Raw genomic sequence first — 18,259 nt, 5'->3', positions numbered from 1 at the left:
TTGTGCCTACTGGCTAGCTCGTCACCGGCCGCATTGGACCGAGTGGACTACCGTCGCAGCCCGGGAATTAGTTGCGCCCGCTACCCGATGCCCCCGCATCGCTAGCTGGCCAGTGCTAGTCTTGAGTCTGGACTGCCGCTGAGCACCCCGGCCTCCTCGCAGTTTACAGGGGGTCAGTTTGCTCGCTCCGAGTCACAGCGACGTTGCCAATGTGGAGTATCAGCGGACAGCGGCACTGATACCAGGCGTCACCGTCCGCTAAGTGCGCCTACCAACCGTACGGCAAGTGTCATGCTCGCCAAGTCACGCACGCGTACACACAAACCCTAGCCCTGACACGCATCACCCCTAGACCCGCACACACCGTGACGGCGAAATGCACCGCCGGCGTAATGGCATAACAGTGTAACAGTCACGTGCGCTTACACACGTCCCACGTGTTCACACCATGCATCTGCCGCAATTACCTACCGTATTACCGCATGATCGGTAAAAGAAAATGACTACTGGGAATCGCAACCGGCTTCAAGCTGCCGCTGCACCCGCTGTCCTGTTGCTCGCTGTGGGAGGAAGGCCTGACGGCGCGTAAGTCCCTACTCTAAGGGTAGCCCCAGCTCGTCATCAAGTCCTTTTACAGCGTTCCTGCTACACTCGCACGCACCACGGCCAGCTACGGCCTCACGGTCACGTCCTACCTGCCCCGCCAATACACAGTTCGCAATCTCTGAGGCTCATGCGGTGCCTCGAGGTAAACAATACGGTATGAAGAACATTCAAAGCACCTGCCCACCCGCTCGACACACGCTATTGTGTTACTGCGCGTCCGGGTCGCAGGCGCAGCCAGCCAGCCAGCCAGCTAACCCAGGCCGTTCACTCGCCGTTCCGCGATCTCCTCCGCCCGCTCCGCCAACTTGCGCTCCTTATTGCTGACCGGCAGCACCCGCCGCTCCACCACCGCGGGGTCAGCGGGCAGGCTGATGCTGGAGGGGGGCACCAGGATGGGCTCGCCAAACATCTGGCCCACCCTGTGCAGGTGTGGGCGTGGGCGCGGGTGTGGGTGTGGGTGTGGGTACGGGGACCATTAGGCAGGCAGACACGGCAGGCAGGTAGGCAGAGACGTGGTTGAGCTCGGAAGACGATTGGAGGATGGAGGGAGAGTCACGGATGGTGGCGTCAGGGCGCAGTGCTGGAGAGCAGGCAGACACGGGTAAGTACGGCAGGGGCAGCAGCAAGGCCAGCCAGCAGGGGCGGAAGCAGGGTCGCCCGCAATCCCAGCCGCCCGCCCGCCCGGTGCCGCACCGAATTGATGTGATATATAGGCGCTCCATGGCACGGGTGACGGCCACGTGCGCCAGCCGCCGCTCCTCCTGCATACACACGCACATACACGTGAGGCGGCAGCGTCTTGCAGCCGCAGTTGCCGTCGGTCCTGGGGCTACAGTGTTCACGGCACACACACACACACACCTCCGTGTGCTCCTGCGCGTCCTGCTCCTCGAAGGCCGCCCGATCCGCTTCGCTCATGTTCTTGCCGCGCTTCTTGTCGGGGCGGTACAGGGTGGGCAGGTAGCCCTGGCTCCACCTGTGCGCGGGCAGGGGGCGGTGGTGGTGGAGACTGATCATAGAGGTAGTGGTGGTGGTAGTGGTGGTGGTGGTGGTGGAATGCGTAGGACGGCTGCTGCTGCTGCCCCTTCTGCGACCAAAACTCAACTGCTGTTTCCGTGGCGTGTCCGCCAAGACACAAATAAACATGCCCCTCTCAGCCGCATTACTCGCGAAGCCCCACTCATGACCGATCGTAGTCGTTGGGCCCGGGCATTCACCACCACCCACCTGGCCACGAACACCGCGGGGAACTCCAGGCCCTTTGCGGCGTGGATGGTGGAGACGGTGACAGCGGAGCGCTTGGCCGCCGCCGCGCCGGCCGCCGCGCCGTCGTGGCCGCCAGACTCCACGTCCCTGTCACGTCGAGATGGGGGCCGCACAGGAGGCCGGCGCACAGCCGCTCAAGCCTTCGCAGGCCCCGGGTCCTGGAGACAGGCACGTGCCCAGCAGCCCTGCCTTGCTGTAGAACCCATCCAGCCATCCAAGATGCTTGTCCCCCTCCCCCTCCCAGCGGTCTCACACCAACCAGCCCACACCAACCAGCCCCACACATAGTCACACACCCGACACATACACACACACACACACACGCACACACACACACACACACACACACACACACACACACACACACGCACACACACGCCACCCACTTGTCAGACAGCGCCACGTGCGCCAGGAAGTCCCTCAGAGCCAGCGGCCCGCGGCCGTGCTCGCCGAACACCTGCTCCAACACAAACGGCATCACCCGCGGCGAACTCGTGTGCGGACACACGCAGCCCAGCGCCGCCTGCAGGCCACACGTCACCACGCGGGGTGGGGCAGCAGCAGGGGGTTGCAAAGCCTGGTCAGAAGTAGGAAGGGAATCGTAAGGATTCGTGGTGAGGATAAATAAAGAAGTGGCCAAAGCGGCTGGTACGGTGTAGATGCACGCGCCCTGCGCCACATGCCCTCACGCACGTGTCACCCACCCTCGGCTTGAAAGAAACCTGGATCTACAATGCCTCAGGCTCGGCCGTACAACCCACTTTAAACCCATCCTCACCCACATCCGCCCTCAACCCGCGCACCCACCTGCACCTCCTCGCCCGTGTAGGAGTTCAGCAGCGCCCGCGTCGCAATCCGGAACAGGTCCGGAACCTGCAGCCCCTCCCCCTCCCCGCCTCCGTCACCGCTTTCCTCTGTCGGCGCGGCAGCAGCCGCACCAACCGGCCCCTGCCCCTGCCCCTGGCCCGGGACGTGCGCCGGCGTTGCACCGAAGGGCTGTGGCGGGGCCTGCGGCCGCGGCGCGTGCAGCGGCACAAGCGGCGGCGGCCATTGCTGCGGCTGCTGCGGCCCCGGAGGCATTGGGTGGCCTTGCGCCTGCTGCTGCTGCTGCTGCTGCTCCTCCTGCGCGGGCCCTGGCTGCTGCTCAGTGTTGTCGTCGCCACTGTCGGCAGCGGTGGGTGGGAAGGGCGCCTCGTTGTGAAGCCGCCATCGGCGACCGAACACCTGGGCCTCCTGTAGTGCGGTGGGTCAGGACCGCAGGCAAGGGACAAGCAAGCGGACAAGGTCAACCCTGTCCATGCTCCCGCTTGCGCGCATGTTGGCACGGGCAAACTCGGCCCCCCCAATGCACGTGTGCACGCTTGCCTTGAAGAGCACTCGAAGGCCAAGCACCCTGCGCCATTCGGGGTGCGGCAGCGCCCGCGGCTCCGGCGCGAGGCCGCGCGGCAGAGGCTCGCAGTTCGCCTCCCCTTGGCCGAAGGCGTCCTCCTCCTCCTCCTCATCGTCATCCTCATTGCCCTCATCGTTGTCCTCATCATTCTCATCTCCGTCGCCGTCATCATCATCCTCATCGCCATCGCCACCGTCGGCGCCGCCGGCTCCCTCGGCGGCGGGCGGCCGCCGGCGGGCGGTGCGCTGCTGCCGCCGCGGCGTGCCGGGTGTGCCACCGGGTGAGCCGGGGGTGGGCGGCGGCTGCGCGGCGTCTGCTGGGCCGGCCTGCTGCGGGGTGGGATAGGAATGGAGTTCGCGGTTTTCGGTTTTTGCCGTTCAGTCAGTCGCCACAGAAGCATGCATGGCAGCCTCCCCGGGAGTGCTCACTCCGGAACCCCTACAAATGACCGACCCTGGCCGGTTGCCGAGTGCCGGGCGCCGAGTGGGGAGCAGGCGGTGTGTCCCCGATGCCGCATCCCCGCAGTACACCACCACCACCACCACCACCACCACCACCCACCTGCACTTCGTCCTCCTCGTCGTCGTCGGTGTACTCCAGGTCCGAGCCCTGCAGGTCCCAGCCCAGGAATAGGAACCCGGAAGCAGGACCAGGAACCAGGAAGGAAGAATGCCATTGGGTTACAGTGCCAACATGCTGCATACCGTAAACCCCAAGTGCAAAGCGCGCACCCTTCCTAGCACCACTTAGCCCACTGTACAGTTTGTCCATTTTATACGGTAACCGCTGGCCTCTACGGCACGCGGCCCTTACAGTGCCTACAGCTCAACCCACCCACCTGCGCCGCCACCGCGCGATGCACCGCCGCCGCTGCTGTCCGGGCGGCTCTGCCGCCGCCGGGTGACGCCGCCGCTACCATCGCCGTGTCTGCTGCCGCCTTCTCCTTGTTGGTCTTCAACTCGCTCCACCACTTCACGTAGCGCGTGAGCTCCACCACCTGCAGCGTGCCGTACCGTTACCGCAATCCGTGCCGTACAATATGCAACCGCGTCCAGCCAGCCTGCTGCTGTACAAGCCTGATTCCTGGCATGTGCGCAGCGACTGCTTTAGCCTGCCAGCCCCAGAAGCTTCCCACAGTGCGTCTGGCCTTGAACCACGACCCCAAAGCCCGAAAGCGTGAACGTACGTTTGACAAGCAAGCCCACGCGGACTTGCACGCAACCAATCCTCATCAAGCCCCCATCTGCCACTATTGTTTGGTCAGGCACGGCTGGCACGCAGGCACGCAGGCACGCACCCTGACCAGTGCTCCTGCGGGGCCGAGCTGCCAGATGTCGCGCCGCAGAGATTCCACCACCTGCACTCGCGGCAAGCGTGGCGAGTGCCGTACGTGGCAAGCTCAATGCATTCGTGAACACGCCTCGGCCGCACTTGCGTATGCTATCGCAGCAGGCTCAGTAGCTGGCTCGTCAGCAGCACAGAAGCAGTAACAGCACGTGCACCGTGCCCATCCATCACGTGACAGGCCATCCACCACCCACCTCCACAAAGCCCTCCAGGGCCCTGCGGTGCGCTGCCGTAAGCGCCGCCGCCGCGCCGCCGCCGCCCAGTGCCTCCCAAACCGCCGCCTCAGCGCCGCCCTCCCGACCGCCGCCGCCGCCGCCGCCATCTGCACCCGCCGCCGCCGCCACCGCCGCCGGGCCGCCACTAAGCAGCACCGCGCACAGCCCGTACAGACTATGCTCCGGCGGCCGCACGCTGGAGGCCGCGGCTGCGGCTGCGGCGGGCGGCTCCGCTGCGGGGCCGGGCTCGCCCCGCCCGGCGTGGTGCTCTCCGTGCCGCTGTGGCTGCGGCTGCCGCTGTGGCTGCGGCTGGCCGCGACGGCGCTGCAGCTCCTTTCGGCGACGGTCCAGGGTCTCCTGCGGCGTGTGTGTGTGTGTGTGTGTGTGTGTGTGTGTGTGTATGTGTGTGTTCATGTGTGAGCGTGTGTCTGTGTGTATGTGTGTTACGAGCACAAGGAAAGCAAGTGCCGAGGTAGTGTATGTGTGTGCGTGTTGATTGTTGACGTGGAGCGCTGCCAAGTCATGCCTGCAGGTGAGTATGTGACTGCCGGCACCCTCCGACGCACATCGAGCACCGCCCTGTGGCATGCGCCGTCAGATCATCACTATCACCGCCCCAGCCCACATCCCACACATGGCCACACACGCACGCACACGTCTCCTGTGCTTGTGCTCTCTAACAACCACGCAAACACACTCACACACATGCCTCCTTTCCTTGTAGCACCCACGGACCCAAACACACACTCGTACACACACACACACACACACACAACCGGCCCCGCCCTGCCCCTTACACACACATATATGCCCACCTGCAGCTCCGTCAGTCGTGTGATGAACGCCGCCTTGGCGTCCCCCAGACGCCGCGGCGGGGTGTTGTACACGCGCAGGAAGGCGCCGTCGTCAGCCGGGTTGAGCGCCAGCCGCAGGTAGGCCAGCAGGTCCTGGACCTGGGGGTGGGGGAGGGGATAGCCACGTGTGCGAACGGTGTGTGTCAAGACTCAAGATGGAAGTGCCGGCGTCCAGGGGTACAGCGGGAACATGCGCGAAGGAAAGGGGGGTACACTCATGGAGCGGGTGGTGATGGGTGGGTTGTAAATACGAGGCGGGAATGAAGTGTGTGGAGGGCTGGGCTGGGGTGGGGGGCGCGGGGGTGGGAGAGGTGCGTGGGCGGGCGGAGCCGTGGGAGAGGTGGGATGGGAGAGGCAGGAGTAGGTAGGAGGGGCAGAGGGTGGAAGGCTAGCTTGCAACTGCCATGTGGACAGGAGCAACACGCAATACAGGAAACAAAGCAGGCACCCCGCCGGCTACCTGTTGTGGACTAGAGCATAACACCAATCACAAAACACAGCAGGCAGCCCGCCAGCCAGGTCGCCCGCCAACCAAGCAAGCAGCCCAGCCGCCCAGCCAGCCACATCCACAGCCATCCACATCCACACCCACACCTCGCGGCGCTCGAACACGGACGTGTCGCGGACCAGTCGGAAGGGGATGCCGCGGTGGCGCAGCGCCTCCTGCAGCGGGGCCGCCGTAAGCAGGAATGCCGTACGTACGGCAGTGGTGGCGTCACCAAGGCGCGTGCAGGCAAACGAAAGGAAGTGCCACTACCGGCATAGCACGCCCGGCCTCACATGCTTGCCTTGTCTTGCGTGACCACAAGTCCGCAGCCAACCCTTCGCCCCTGTCACCTACCTGTGCCTCTTTCCAAACTTTGTTCAGCCTCGTGACACGCACACGCACACACGCACACACACGCACTTGCACACACACATTCACATACACAAACACACTTGCCCACGCTCCCACCTGCAGCGGCGCGTGGGTCTTGGCGCCCGCCAGTTTGAAGCAGCGGTATAACACAGCCATGCCGCCGTACGGCACCAACTCCTGCGGCGAGGGAGCGGAGGCGCGAGTGAGAGGTAAGGGAAAGAGAAGGTTTGTGCATGGCTTGGCGCGCGTGGGCGACAGATGTGCGTGGGACGGCGGTGAAGGCAGCGAATGCCTGGGGGTCCACCCAACCAATCGGGCTGCTGCTGCTGCTGCTGCTGCTGCTGCTGCTGCTGCTGCTGCTGCTGGCCGTGAAAGGCTCTGCTTTCACCTGGTGCCCATGCAAATGGCCATGCAAGACTCACGTGCCAGACTCACGTGCACGCCAGGGGCACGTACGCCCATACCCGCGCGTGTAGCTGCCCAGCCACAACGCCCCCGCCCAACACATACACACACACACACGCACACACACACACACACACACACACATACACACACACACACAGACGCACTGCTGCCCGCACCCGCACCTCCTTGTTCAGCCGCTCCACCTCCGCCGCGATCCACTCCGCCTCCTCCTCCGGCAGCCCCGCGTCCACGTGCACCACCTGTGTGTGTGTGTGTGTGTGTGTGTGTGTGACGGGGTGAGTGTGTGTATGTGTGTGTGTGTGTGTGTGTGTGTGTGTGACGGGGTGAGTGTGTGTGTGTGTGTGTGACGGGGTGAGAGTGTGTGTGTGTGTGTGACGGGGTGAGAGTGTGTGTTTGTGTGGGAGGGGGTGACAGGGGCGGAGGAGGGGAGGCAGCCGGGCAGGGGGCGAGGGGCCCTAAACCATTCCATCTCATAATAGCAGGGCCACACATGCATGCATGGGGGGGTGGACACCGGTGATAGGCTGCATGCTTCGGGGGTTGCAGCGTGTGTGCGGCTGCAAGTAAGGGCCTGCTTGCATGCCTGTTACGCGCTACATCATACCTGCATCCCACCCGCCGGGTGGCACACACGCACTGGCCGCGACCCACCCACGAAGCGCCAGCACACACCGCCACATACCGCCACACCCCGTCATCGCCGGCCGCACCCACCTTGTTCCCCGTGTCGGGCTTGGTGGCGCGCAACGTCTTGGCCGTGGCCGCCGGCGCGCCGCCCTCCGCCTGGAGTGGCGCAGTGGATTAGGATGATGGGCTTTGGGATTGGGTTTGGAAGGACTGAGGCGTGACAAGGCCGAGGTCTGCCTGTGCAAGCTAGCGTGATGCTGATTTCCCAATCCGCGCCCCCGCCGTACGTACCGCACACGCACACGCACACGCCGAGCCCCACCCGCCCGCACGGCCTCCGGCCCACCCACCTGCAGCACGAACTGCCCCACAGACAGGATTCGTGGTGTGCTGCGGTAGTTAAGCTCCAACACCACCTGGGTGCGTGTGCATGGGTGGAATGAAGGGATAACTGTAAACCAATCCCGTAACCAATCCCGTAAGGAAGCAGTCGCGCTGGAGGGGATGTTGTGGACATGTGGATGTGTACACGTGCGCAAACGCGAGCTGCCCCGCTACCCTGCCACTCTACCGCCATCCAGACCTGGATAAGTTCGCCCCAATTGGACCTACCTACCCACCCACCCACCCACCTTCGCACCCACCCACTGCCACCCACCCACCTTCGCACCCACCCCCCTGCCACCCACCTGCTGCAGCGCCGCCTCCCGCGGCCGCCCCGCACTCAGAGCCAGCCGCTCCGCAATGTCCTTGAACAGCTGTGGGGAGTGTGTTGTGCACGGAGGCATGGGCGTTTGCGTGTGTGTTTCAGGACAGCACAAGGGGAAAGGGTTGACGCTGTGCACGTGAATGCGCAGGCATGTGTGTGCGCGTGCCTTGTGTGCGCGTGTGTGTGTGTGTGTGTGTGTGTGTATATGTGTGTGTGTGTGTGTGTGTGTGTGTGTGTGTGTGTGTGTGTGTGTGTGTGTGTGTGTGTGTGTGTGTGTGTGTGTGTGTGTGTGTGTGTGTGTGCTGTGTCGGGATGACATGGGTACGTCCCTCTCCTACCTGCTGCCCCGCCCCCCCTTGCACACACAGGAGTCAGATAGCCCAATAGCACGATGTTGTTTACCCGCGGCAAGCATACACCTACGCCACGCGAAGCCACCCCACCAAGCGCCAGCCGGAACGCCCCACCGCACGCACCCCGAACACGCCCGGCGCGGCGCCCCGGAAGCGGTATATGGACTGGGCGTCGTCGCCCACCGCCGTCACGTGGCCATGAGTGCCCGCCACCTCCGACACCAGCGCCACCTGGGGGCGAGGTTGCGGGTGGGGTTGTAAATACCAGCCCAAACTAAACCAAGCTAAACTAGCGGAGCACAGGCAGAGCCACCTATGTGTGTGGGCGGGGGGGGAGGTTGCGGGCGGGGGGGGGGGGGGTTGAAGTTGGGGCGGGGGCGGTTGGGTGCGGGTGGAGGTGAAGGGGGCGGGTTGAGGTGGAAAGGCGGGAAGGTGGGATGGGGTGGGGTCAAGTGGACGGGCCGGGTGGTGGCTGTTGTGGTGCCCGCACGGGTCTGCCGCACACATTGACACGCACACGCATCACGCACGCGCATTCACACACCCTCTGCACTCACACACACCTGCATGAGTGAGCAGTCCTGGTACTCGTCCACCAGGAGGAAGCGGTGGCTGCGCGCGTGTGCGTGTAACGGGTGGAATGGTGTGTGTATGTGTGTTAGGGGTGAAGGAGTGTGTGCGTGTGTATGTATGTGCATGTAAGGATGGGAGGGGAAGAAGGGAGGCAAGGGGGAGAGGGAGGGGAGGGGAGGGGGAGGGAGAGGGCAAGGAGAGCCGAGAGGGGACGGTCGGGTGGATGCAAGGCAGGCATGCGGGCTGGCTTGTGGATGTGTGCATGCGTCATCGTATGTCAGCAGGCAGAGCGGACGGTGTGGTGTCCACCCCGCGCGCAGGCAGCCCAGTCCGCGTGTTGACGCGCCGGACGGCGGTACGGGCGCAGCCCCACCACCGCACGAGTCCTCCTCCTCCCGTACCCTTGCCAGGTAGGCCCCGACCCGCCGCCAGGCACCCGCACCCACCGGTCCTGCAGCCGTTGCAGCACCCCCGGCCGCTCCTGCGGTGGGGCAAGCGGCACCCGGCAGCGTCAAGCGTCAAGCGGGGTGCAGCGGCGCCGCCCGCATACCCACAGAGGTGGGGGACGTCCTTCCGGTAATACTCTGCAACCCGTGCTGCCCCCCACCCTGCATTCCCCCGCACCACACCACACCACACGCACGCACACACACACACGCTCGCACACGCACACACACACACACACACACACACACACACACACGCGCGCGCGCGCGCACACACACACACACACACTCGCACACGCACACACACACAGACACACAGGCACACATACAGCCCTACCTGTGCTTTTCTAACACACATGCACACGCTGTGCTCTCTAACATCCCTCGGCCCTTGGGGTTGGTATTAAACACCCCACTCCTCAACACACACACACACACACACACACACACACACACACACACACACACACACACACACACACACACGCACACACACACACACACACTCCCAACCCCCAACCCCCACCGCCGCCCCTCCCTACCCGTATGAGCTGCACCAGCAGCAGCATCATGTCGTTGAAGTCAATCGCATTGGCGTCGCGCAGGATGCGGGTGTAGGTCCTGGGGGCGGGCGACGGCAGTAGCAGCAGCAGCAGTAGCAGCAGCAGTAGTGGCAGCGACAGAAGCAGCGGTGTCGCCCCCAGGCCGCAGCAGTGTAAGAGTGGCAGAGGCACAGCATCAGGCAGCCGGAGCCGACAGCCTCAAAAGGCCTTTTGAGGCTGTCGCAGGCCTTCCCTGTGCCCAACCAATCAAATGCGGTGGCTCACTCGAACAGCATCTGCTTGCCGGGGTACTGGGAGATGTTGTCTACGGTCTGGCGCTTGAAGAAGTCGATCCACCCCAGCTCCTCCTTCACCTGCGCGTAAATGTACAGATACTATACTTTGTACACCTGCACACCGTATCATATGGCCACGTGGCAGGAAAAAACCCGTGACAAGAACCTCCGCGCCCTCCCGCGTGCACACATGCTGCATGCACGGCCGCAACTTCTATAAGTCTGTGACCTTTCTGCCCCGATGTTGACCTGCCATGCGCGTGCCCCCGCCCCATCCCGCCTCCGCCTCCGCCTGCCCCTCCCGCACCGTGGCCGGCTTGGGCTTGGCCCCCAGCTTCTCAGTGGCTGTGGGCGCGTGTATGGCCTGCAGTCGCGCGTACAGACCCGATATAAACTCAGTCTTGTACAGCAGCCGCTCCTCCAGAGGCTGCTGCTGCGGAGGCTGCTGCTGCTGAGGAGGCTGCGGCTGCTGGGGAGGCTGCGGCTGGGGAGGCTGGGCCTCTGCCCCGGCGGCGTCAGCGGTGGCGCCAGCAGCGGCGCCATGCCGCTCGTGCCCCTCCGGCCCCACAGGCTTCGTGGGCGTCTGCTGGTGCTGGTGCTGCTGCTGGCTCAGGGGCTGCTGGTGGTGCCACGCGGCGGCGGGCGTGGCGGCAGTGCTGGTGGCAGCGGCGGCGGATGCGGTCCTCTGACGCTTGCCACCGCCGGCACCGGCGCGGCCCCCGCCACCAGGACTCGCCTCCCCGTAACTAGCACCAGCGGCACCCGCGGTCTCGCTTCCACCGCCGCCTGCCCGTCCGCCGCCATCCGGCTCACGGCCACCGGCCTTGCCGCGGCCACCACGGCCCCGCCCGCGACCGCCACCGCCGCGCCCCTTGCCTCGTCCGCCGCGGCCGGCTCCGGCTCCGGTGCCTTCGCTCTCCGCCGCACCTGCACACGCGGCGGCCTCCGCGCCAGCAGGGGACGCGTCGGGGCCGCCGCCTGCTGCCGCAGCGCCTGCCGCGTCCTCCGCTGCGTCCTGTTGAGGCCACAGTCGCCACAACCATCAACAATATAGCAACAAACGTCGGTGAACGTGATTATAAATAACTGCTGGCAGCAAAGCCGGTAGCAAGCCAACGTCGGCGCCGTCATCCCACACCGTACGTTCTGGCAGCCCCTCGGCGGCACGACCTGCATCTCTTTTCTGTCCCCCCCGTGCCCGGGGCGCACGCCTTTCGTGCATTCGCACCCTCTTCTTCTTCTTGGAGCGCTTCTGCTGCTTGGCCTCCAGCTGCCTCGCCTGCTCCGCGCAGCTGCGCAGGTGGCGGCCGGGAAACGGAACACGGAGGGCAGTCGGCAGACCACTCTTGCGTTCTTTCATTAGGACATGCTACATGCATGCCGCCAGGCAGCAGAAGAGTGCACAGGCACGACGCACCAATGACGCCGCATACGTCAACATCATTGCCCCGGACCGTACTGCCGCCAGCTTGCCTGCCTGCCCGCCCACCCGCATAGCCCCCGCCACCTCACCCACCCACCTCACCCACTCACCCATCACCTCCTCACACCTCACTCACCTGCTGCAGATGTCTGGGTGCTGCGCCTGCGCTGCCGCCAGCACCTGCGCCCAGGTGGCGGGCTCGGCGCCGCCGTCCAGCCCCAGCCAGGCCGCCATGTCGCCGCGACCGCGCTCCAGGCTCGACAGGCTGCGTGCACACGACGTGAACGCGGCATGCAAACGACATGCACGCGACGTGCATGCAGCCAGGCATTCCCAATCAGGGGTTGGTGGACCAACCACGCGACAGTTTGCAGCAGCAGGGCGCAGCAAACAGGTTTGCCGTTGGATCCTGGGGGCGGACGACTGCACGCGCGTGCACGGGTCTAGGAGCGTTACCCCTCCCTCCTACTTCGCTTCCTCCTACTTCGCTTCCTCCCCCATCGCTCCCTCCCTGGCACGCACCGAATGGCCAGTGCTACGGCCCGGAGCAGGTCGGCGTCTTTCCATACGGTGGGGCACTGCGCGAAGCCGGCCGCCTACGTGTGTGCGTGCAAACATGCACACGTGCACGTGCATGTGCGTAAATAAGCACGCAACGCGCATGGCTCGTGGAAGCCCTCACCGACGACGGCCCAAAGCAACAAACTACCGTACATGCCCGTAGGCGGTAGGGGCAATAAGTCTGTCAACATGCACAGATGCGCGCACACACACACACACACACACACACACACACACACACACACACACACACACACACACACACTCACACGTCAGCGTCGCACCGCATTACTGTACACACAGTGCACTGTGTGTTTGCTTCCCTGGCGCTCTACAACTACAACCAACACGCGCATCACACGCACGCGCACCCGGTGGTAGGTGCGCAGCAATCCGTAAGCCCAGCTGTGGAAGGTGGCAGCGATGAGGCCGGCCAGGTCCACGCCGGCCCGGTCCAGCCGATCGCGCACCTCGGCGGCGGCCTTATTGGTGAAGGTGATACAGAGGATGTGGCGCGGCGGCACACGCTGGGGTAATTGGGGGAGGGAAGAGGAGGGCAGGATGATGGTGATGGTGGGTTGGGATGTCAAGGGCGGGGTGCAAGGAAGGGCAAATACAGGTATGTTGCAGATGCGTATGTTGCAGGTGTAACGAGTACTGAACGGCCCTGCCTGCTCGACGAAGTGGCCAGCAAAGACCCTCCTTACTACGGCAGCCAGGCCGCAACCGCAACCGCAACCACAACCGCAACAGCGGCAGCGGCCCACCTTCTCCTGGATGAGGTACAAGATGCGTTTGATGAGAGTGGTGGTCTTGCCCGTGCCGGCGCCTGTGGGGCGGGCGGGCGGGCGGGTACGCAGCGTGGCGTGGTGTGGGTGCCGCACCGCAGCTCAGGCGCGGCGGCAGGTGTGGCAGAGGCAGCGGCAGAGCCGTGTAAACACATCCAGCCAGCCGCGCTGATGCTGCAACGGGCACGTGCTAAGCGCCGACAAGACCGAACACTGACAAGAAGGAGAGGACCCGGCCCACTTCTACCGTACCTGCAATGATGAGCTGTGCCCGCTCCAGGTCTCCGGTCACCGCCTGCGTGCAAGCAGTGGTAAGCACACGCGCATCCGCCCACGTCACTGCTGCAGCTTTCAAGGCAGCGCGCCGCGGCCTCCCAGCTCCACCACCAGCTCACCCGCTCCTCCGGCCCCCGCCCCGTCCATCGCGCACCCACCTGCAGCTGCGACTCGTTCAGATCCCGCCTCCACGGCGCGATTCCGCCGGCGCCGCCGCCGCCGCCAGTTGCATTGGCTGCAGCACCAGCACCCCCACTAGCACCCCCACCACAACCCACTGAGCCAGCACCAGCGCCAGCACCTGCTCCTCTTCCTGCTGCTGCTGTTCCTACTGCTGCTGTTCCTGGTGCTGCTGTTGCTGCTGCTGCTGTTCCTGCTGCTGCTGCTGTTGCTACTGCTGCTGGCGCCTGCCAGCTGCTACTGCTGGGCCCTGCCGCCGCTGCCGCCGCCGCGGCTACTGCCGCTGCTGGTGGCCCATTGCGCGGCGGCTGCTGGAACCGGGGCTGGGGCTGCTGCCACTCGGCCGGGCGAGGCCCGGGCGCCGCCGCTCCCGGCCATGGTTGTTGCAGCTGCTGTTGGTGGTTGTGATGGTGATGCTGCTGCGGTTGCCACGCCCCAGGATGCGGCCCTTGCCCTGCTGGGCCTTGCTGCGGCCAGGTGCCTTGCCCCTGGGGCGGCGCCGACCCTGCTGCCGCTGCCGCTGCTACTGCTGCCGGCCCCTGCATTGCCGGTTGTTGCCAACGCTGCCCCTGCTGCTGTCCGGGCCACGCCGCGGCCCCTTGCCCTTGCACCAGCCCCTGCACCAGCCCTTGCCCTTGCCCTTGCCCAGCAGCCGTTGGGTGGTGCTGTGGGCTCGGCGCCTGCCACGGCCCCGCCTGAGCCGCCTTGGCACCCATTGGCACCCGGTGTTGCCCCCGCCCCTGCTCTTGTCCCTGCCATGGTTGCTGCTGTTGCGGCGGCGGCGGTGTTGGTCCGCGCCCCTGCCCCTGCCATGCCTGCTGCTGTTGCGGCGGCGGCGGTGTTGGTCCGCGCCCCTGCCCCTGCCATGCCTGCTGCTGTTGCGGCGGCGGCGGCGGCGGCGGCGGTGACGGTCCGTGCCCCTGCCATGTCTGCTGCTGTTGCGGCTGCGGCGGCGGCGGCGGTGACGGTCCGTGCCCCTGCCATGCCTGCTGCTGTTGCGGTTGCATTTGCGGCGGCGGCGGTGACGGTCCCTGCCCCTGCCATGCCTGCTGCTGTTGCGGTTGCGGCGGCGGCGGTGACGGTCCGTGCCCATGCCAAGGCTGCTGCTGCGGCGGCGACGGTCCGTGCTCCTGCCATGCTTGCTGGTGCCCTTGCAGAGGCGGCGGTGTTGGTCCGTGCCCGTGCCAAGCCTGCTGCAGTGGGCGTAGCGTCCCGGGCTGCTGCAGCTGCTGCGACCAAGACCCTTGACCCTGCCCTTGCCCTGGCGCCTGCCCCTGCTGCCCTGGCGCTGGCTGTAGCCCCTGACCGCCGGGTGCCTGCTGCTGCCATGCGCCCTGGCGAGGCCCTTGACCTGCCAGCCCTTGGTGAGGCGGCCCTTGGTGAGGCGGCCCTTGACCTGCCGGCCCTTGGTGAGGCGGCCCTTGACCTGCCGGCCCTTGGTGAGGCGGCCCTTGACCTCCCGGCCCTTGGTGAGACGGCCCTTGACCTGCCGGCCCTTGGTGAGACGGCCCTTGGCCTCCCGGCCCTTGGTGAGGCGGCCCCTGCCATGGAGCCTGACATGGGCCCGCACCCGCACCCAATGCCGGTGCCTGCACCTGCATTGACATCCAAGTCGGCTGGGGTGCCGGACTTTGCCCCTGGTGGTAGGACTGCGGACCTGATTTCGGCTGTGGCTGTGGCTGTGGCTGTGGCCAGTGCTGTTGCGACGGGGGCTGCTGCGTGGGCTGCTGCTGACGATTCCAGAGCTGGTGATGATGCTGCCAGTCCTGCTGCTGTGGGGGCTGCTGCTGCTGCTGCTGCTGCTGTTGCCAGTCCTGCTGCTGCTGCTGTTGCCGGCGCGGCTGCTGTTGTTGCCATTGCGACGGTGGCGTCAGTTGGTGATGGTGCGGCTGCCCTGATGCCGCAGGCTGCTGATGGTGGGCGGGGCCGCGGGGCTGGTGCAGAAGCTGGTGTTGAAGTTGCGGCGGCGGAGGGGTGCGAGATGGCGGCGGCTGGGCCCAGAGCGCCTCCTCACCGTCCGGCGGCGCGGCAGTCGAAGTCGCCACCACGCCGCCGCCGCCGCCGCCGCAGTGTGGCGGCTCCACCGACCCACATCCCGACTGTGCCGTGCGCCAGGCAGCATTTGCGCTGCCGCCCACTCCCCACCCTACTCCCGTGCCTGGCCCTGTGCCCGGCGTCATCCTCGGAAGCACTGCGCCCAGCATCGCTGCATCCTGCTGATGCCGCGCCCACCGCGGCGGTGAGGAAGCAGTGTCTCCGCCAAAAGGTGACCGCTCGGCGTGGCTCCGCAACGCCGGCGCGCTGCCGCTGGCCGCGTGGGTGGCCGCTGACGAGCTGGGCTGCTGCTGCTGCTGCTGCTGGTGATGGTAATGGTCCTGCTGCTGCTGCTGGTGGTGGTGGTGCTGTTGGTGTTGGTGTTGGTGTTGGTGTTGGTGGTTGTGGTGGTGGTGCTGCTGCTGCTGCTGCTGGTGATGACCAGCAGGCCCCGTCGGTCCACCAGGAGCATATTTTGCACCGACGCCGCCACCACCACCACCGCCACCGCCACCACCACCACCGCCACCGCCACCGCGACCGCGACCGCCACCCGCCACGTCGCCCCCTGCGTCCACCGCGGGCGGTGCCAGCTGGCTGGTCAGGCGCTGGTACCTGCGGCCGTACGTGCGGTGGCGTTGCGGCGCCGCAACAGGAGGCGGAGGGAGGGGCAAAGAGCCAGGGCGACGTCGTTTGGAGGGGACGGCAAGAGGCAGTGAAGGGCGCTGTGCACCGGGCATGTGGCTGGCGGCGCAAGTGCAGGCGTATGTTGTGCACGGCTGCAGGCCTTCGCCCATACGCGCCAGGCACAGCTGGCACCCTTGTGCCGTGCCGCTCCCACCCATGCGCCGCTCCCTGCAACCACGCCCATGCTGCCCACACCCCGTGCGCACGCCTACCTGTTGTGCGCCGTCTCCGGGTCTCCGGCGTCCGCGATGCCGTACAGCACCCGCACACGCCTCGCCGCAGCGGCCCCCACCTCATACTTTATGTGGTACGGGTGCACAGCCGCCACCGCCGCGGCAGCAGCGCCAGCGGTTCCCCACACGCCGCCCGCACCTGCACCGGCAGCTGCAGAGGCAGCGGCACGGGCCGCGGCGGCGCTGCTGCTGCCGCCGCCAGCAACACCACCTGATGACGCTGCGCCGCGGCGGCGCGCGGACTGCGACGGCGCCGGCACTGCTTGCTGCGGCTGCTGCGCTGCGGCTCCGCCGCTCGAGTCCAATGCCGTGGTGGTGGCAGTAGCAGCGCCAGTAGCGGCTGTCTTGGCCTTGCCGCGGCCGCTTTGGGTTGAGGGCGCGGTCCCGGCTGGCGGCTTCTTCGGTGGCGGGGCGCCAGGCAGCAGCTGCTGAGCGGGGCAGGCGCCCGGCGGCAGGCCGCTGCGGGCGGGCCGCTGTTGTTGCTGCTGCTGCATGGCAGAGCGCTGCGGTGATGCCGGCGGCGCTGCAGCCGAGGTCATGGGTATGGCCCCGTCGTGCGGCGGGTGGTGTAGCGGCAGCTGGGCGATGGGCTGCTTTGGAGGAGGCGGGGTATGGGCTGGAGCCGGCGCCGCGCCGGCCGGGCGGTGTGCGGCCGTGAGGCTGGAAGCGGCTTGCGCGCCGCGTCCAGGGCTTACGGCCACGACACCTGGGTGGGCAGCGCGGCCGGGGCTGTGCACGGCCTGCGGAGCGGCCGCGCTGCCGCCGGGCGCGGCGCTGGCTGCGGCGCTCATCCCGGGGCGGTGCTGCCGGCTGGGGCTGGGTGCCGCGACGCCGGAGACCTGCGCTGCCTGCGCGGTGTGTGCGGCGCTGATGCTCGGCGCTGGGCTCGCTGCCGTTCCCGACACAGCCAGCGTCGCTGATGCAGTCCCTCCAGCGCTGCGCCCATTTGAAGCTGTTACGCCAAAAAAGGATGTCAACTTCTGCTGTCCCGGGAGCGGTTCAGCTGGCTGCTTGCGCTTCCCCCCCATTTGCCCGGTCTCGGGATCTCAGCTCATGGCATTTGTATACGTTTCACAAGGTCACCTTTCATTTCATGTGACCTGGTTCAGAAGCGCGAATTTGAGCGTGAGAATCCAAATCCTCGTCTCATCGAGTCATCATCAGCTGGCTGATGAATTGCATGCTCGAAAGAAAGGGTTGCGTTTATTCTGCAAGTAGGTGAGATGTTGCGCTATGCGCCTGGTCTCGCCGGCACACCTCGCATGACCGCCACCCGCGTGGCCGCGTCAACCCCCGGCATCTCCGCGAGCAAGGGGGGGCCTGCCCGCGGATTACGTTGCGTCCCGCATTCATTATAAAATGGAGCATGGCATCACAGTACCATCAACCCTGTCTTGCGCGCTACACCCTGCTACGCCGACTTAGTGCGGTCCCTCACGCGGGTGTCACTCGACTTTGACATCCTGATAGGCTAGGATAGACCCCGCAGCCGCCCGGTGCCCATGTCGTGGTCACAACAGGGGCGGCTGGGCAGGGGTAGCAGGCTGAAGGGGCTGGGGCGGCGC

At 66.2% G+C, this 18,259-nt stretch overlaps 1 protein-coding gene across 2 annotated transcripts; it reads right to left on the bottom strand.

The window, feature by feature from the left end:
• Nucleotides 1–151: 151 nt before the first annotated feature.
• On the bottom strand, nt 152–17,889 carry CHLRE_07g343333v5 (uncharacterized protein). Of its 2 annotated transcripts, none has more exons than XM_043064396.1 (33): nt 16,674–17,889; nt 15,398–16,389; nt 13,719–15,091; nt 13,537–13,579; nt 13,264–13,325; nt 12,868–13,023; nt 12,458–12,531; nt 12,072–12,200; nt 11,741–11,804; nt 10,820–11,527; nt 10,502–10,590; nt 10,217–10,295; nt 9,675–9,709; nt 9,219–9,267; nt 8,779–8,886; nt 8,283–8,351; nt 7,944–8,009; nt 7,681–7,749; nt 7,128–7,205; nt 6,634–6,714; nt 6,273–6,341; nt 5,640–5,777; nt 4,804–5,181; nt 4,560–4,619; nt 4,101–4,259; nt 3,824–3,871; nt 3,238–3,591; nt 2,680–3,105; nt 2,259–2,395; nt 1,834–1,959; nt 1,468–1,582; nt 1,300–1,367; nt 152–1,025 (listed from the first exon to the last, which is right to left on the bottom strand). In XM_043064396.1, exons 1-33 carry the CDS (start codon nt 17,720–17,722, stop codon nt 857–859), a joined length of 7,620 nt encoding a protein of 2,539 aa, XP_042922965.1. In that variant the 5' UTR covers nt 17,723–17,889; the 3' UTR covers nt 152–856. The 2 variants fall into 2 exon arrangements, with proteins under 2 accessions (XP_042922965.1, XP_042922964.1); XM_043064397.1 differs by having other exon boundaries at nt 3,238–3,588.
• Nucleotides 17,890–18,259: the final 370 nt, after the last annotated feature.

Source organism: Chlamydomonas reinhardtii, chromosome 7 (assembly GCF_000002595.2).
Source record: "Chlamydomonas reinhardtii strain CC-503 cw92 mt+ chromosome 7, whole genome shotgun sequence".
Classification (NCBI taxonomy): domain Eukaryota; kingdom Viridiplantae; phylum Chlorophyta; class Chlorophyceae; order Chlamydomonadales; family Chlamydomonadaceae; genus Chlamydomonas; species Chlamydomonas reinhardtii.
Note: the sequence above shows the minus strand (reverse complement) of the source record. Positions and strands in the feature narration are given on the sequence as shown.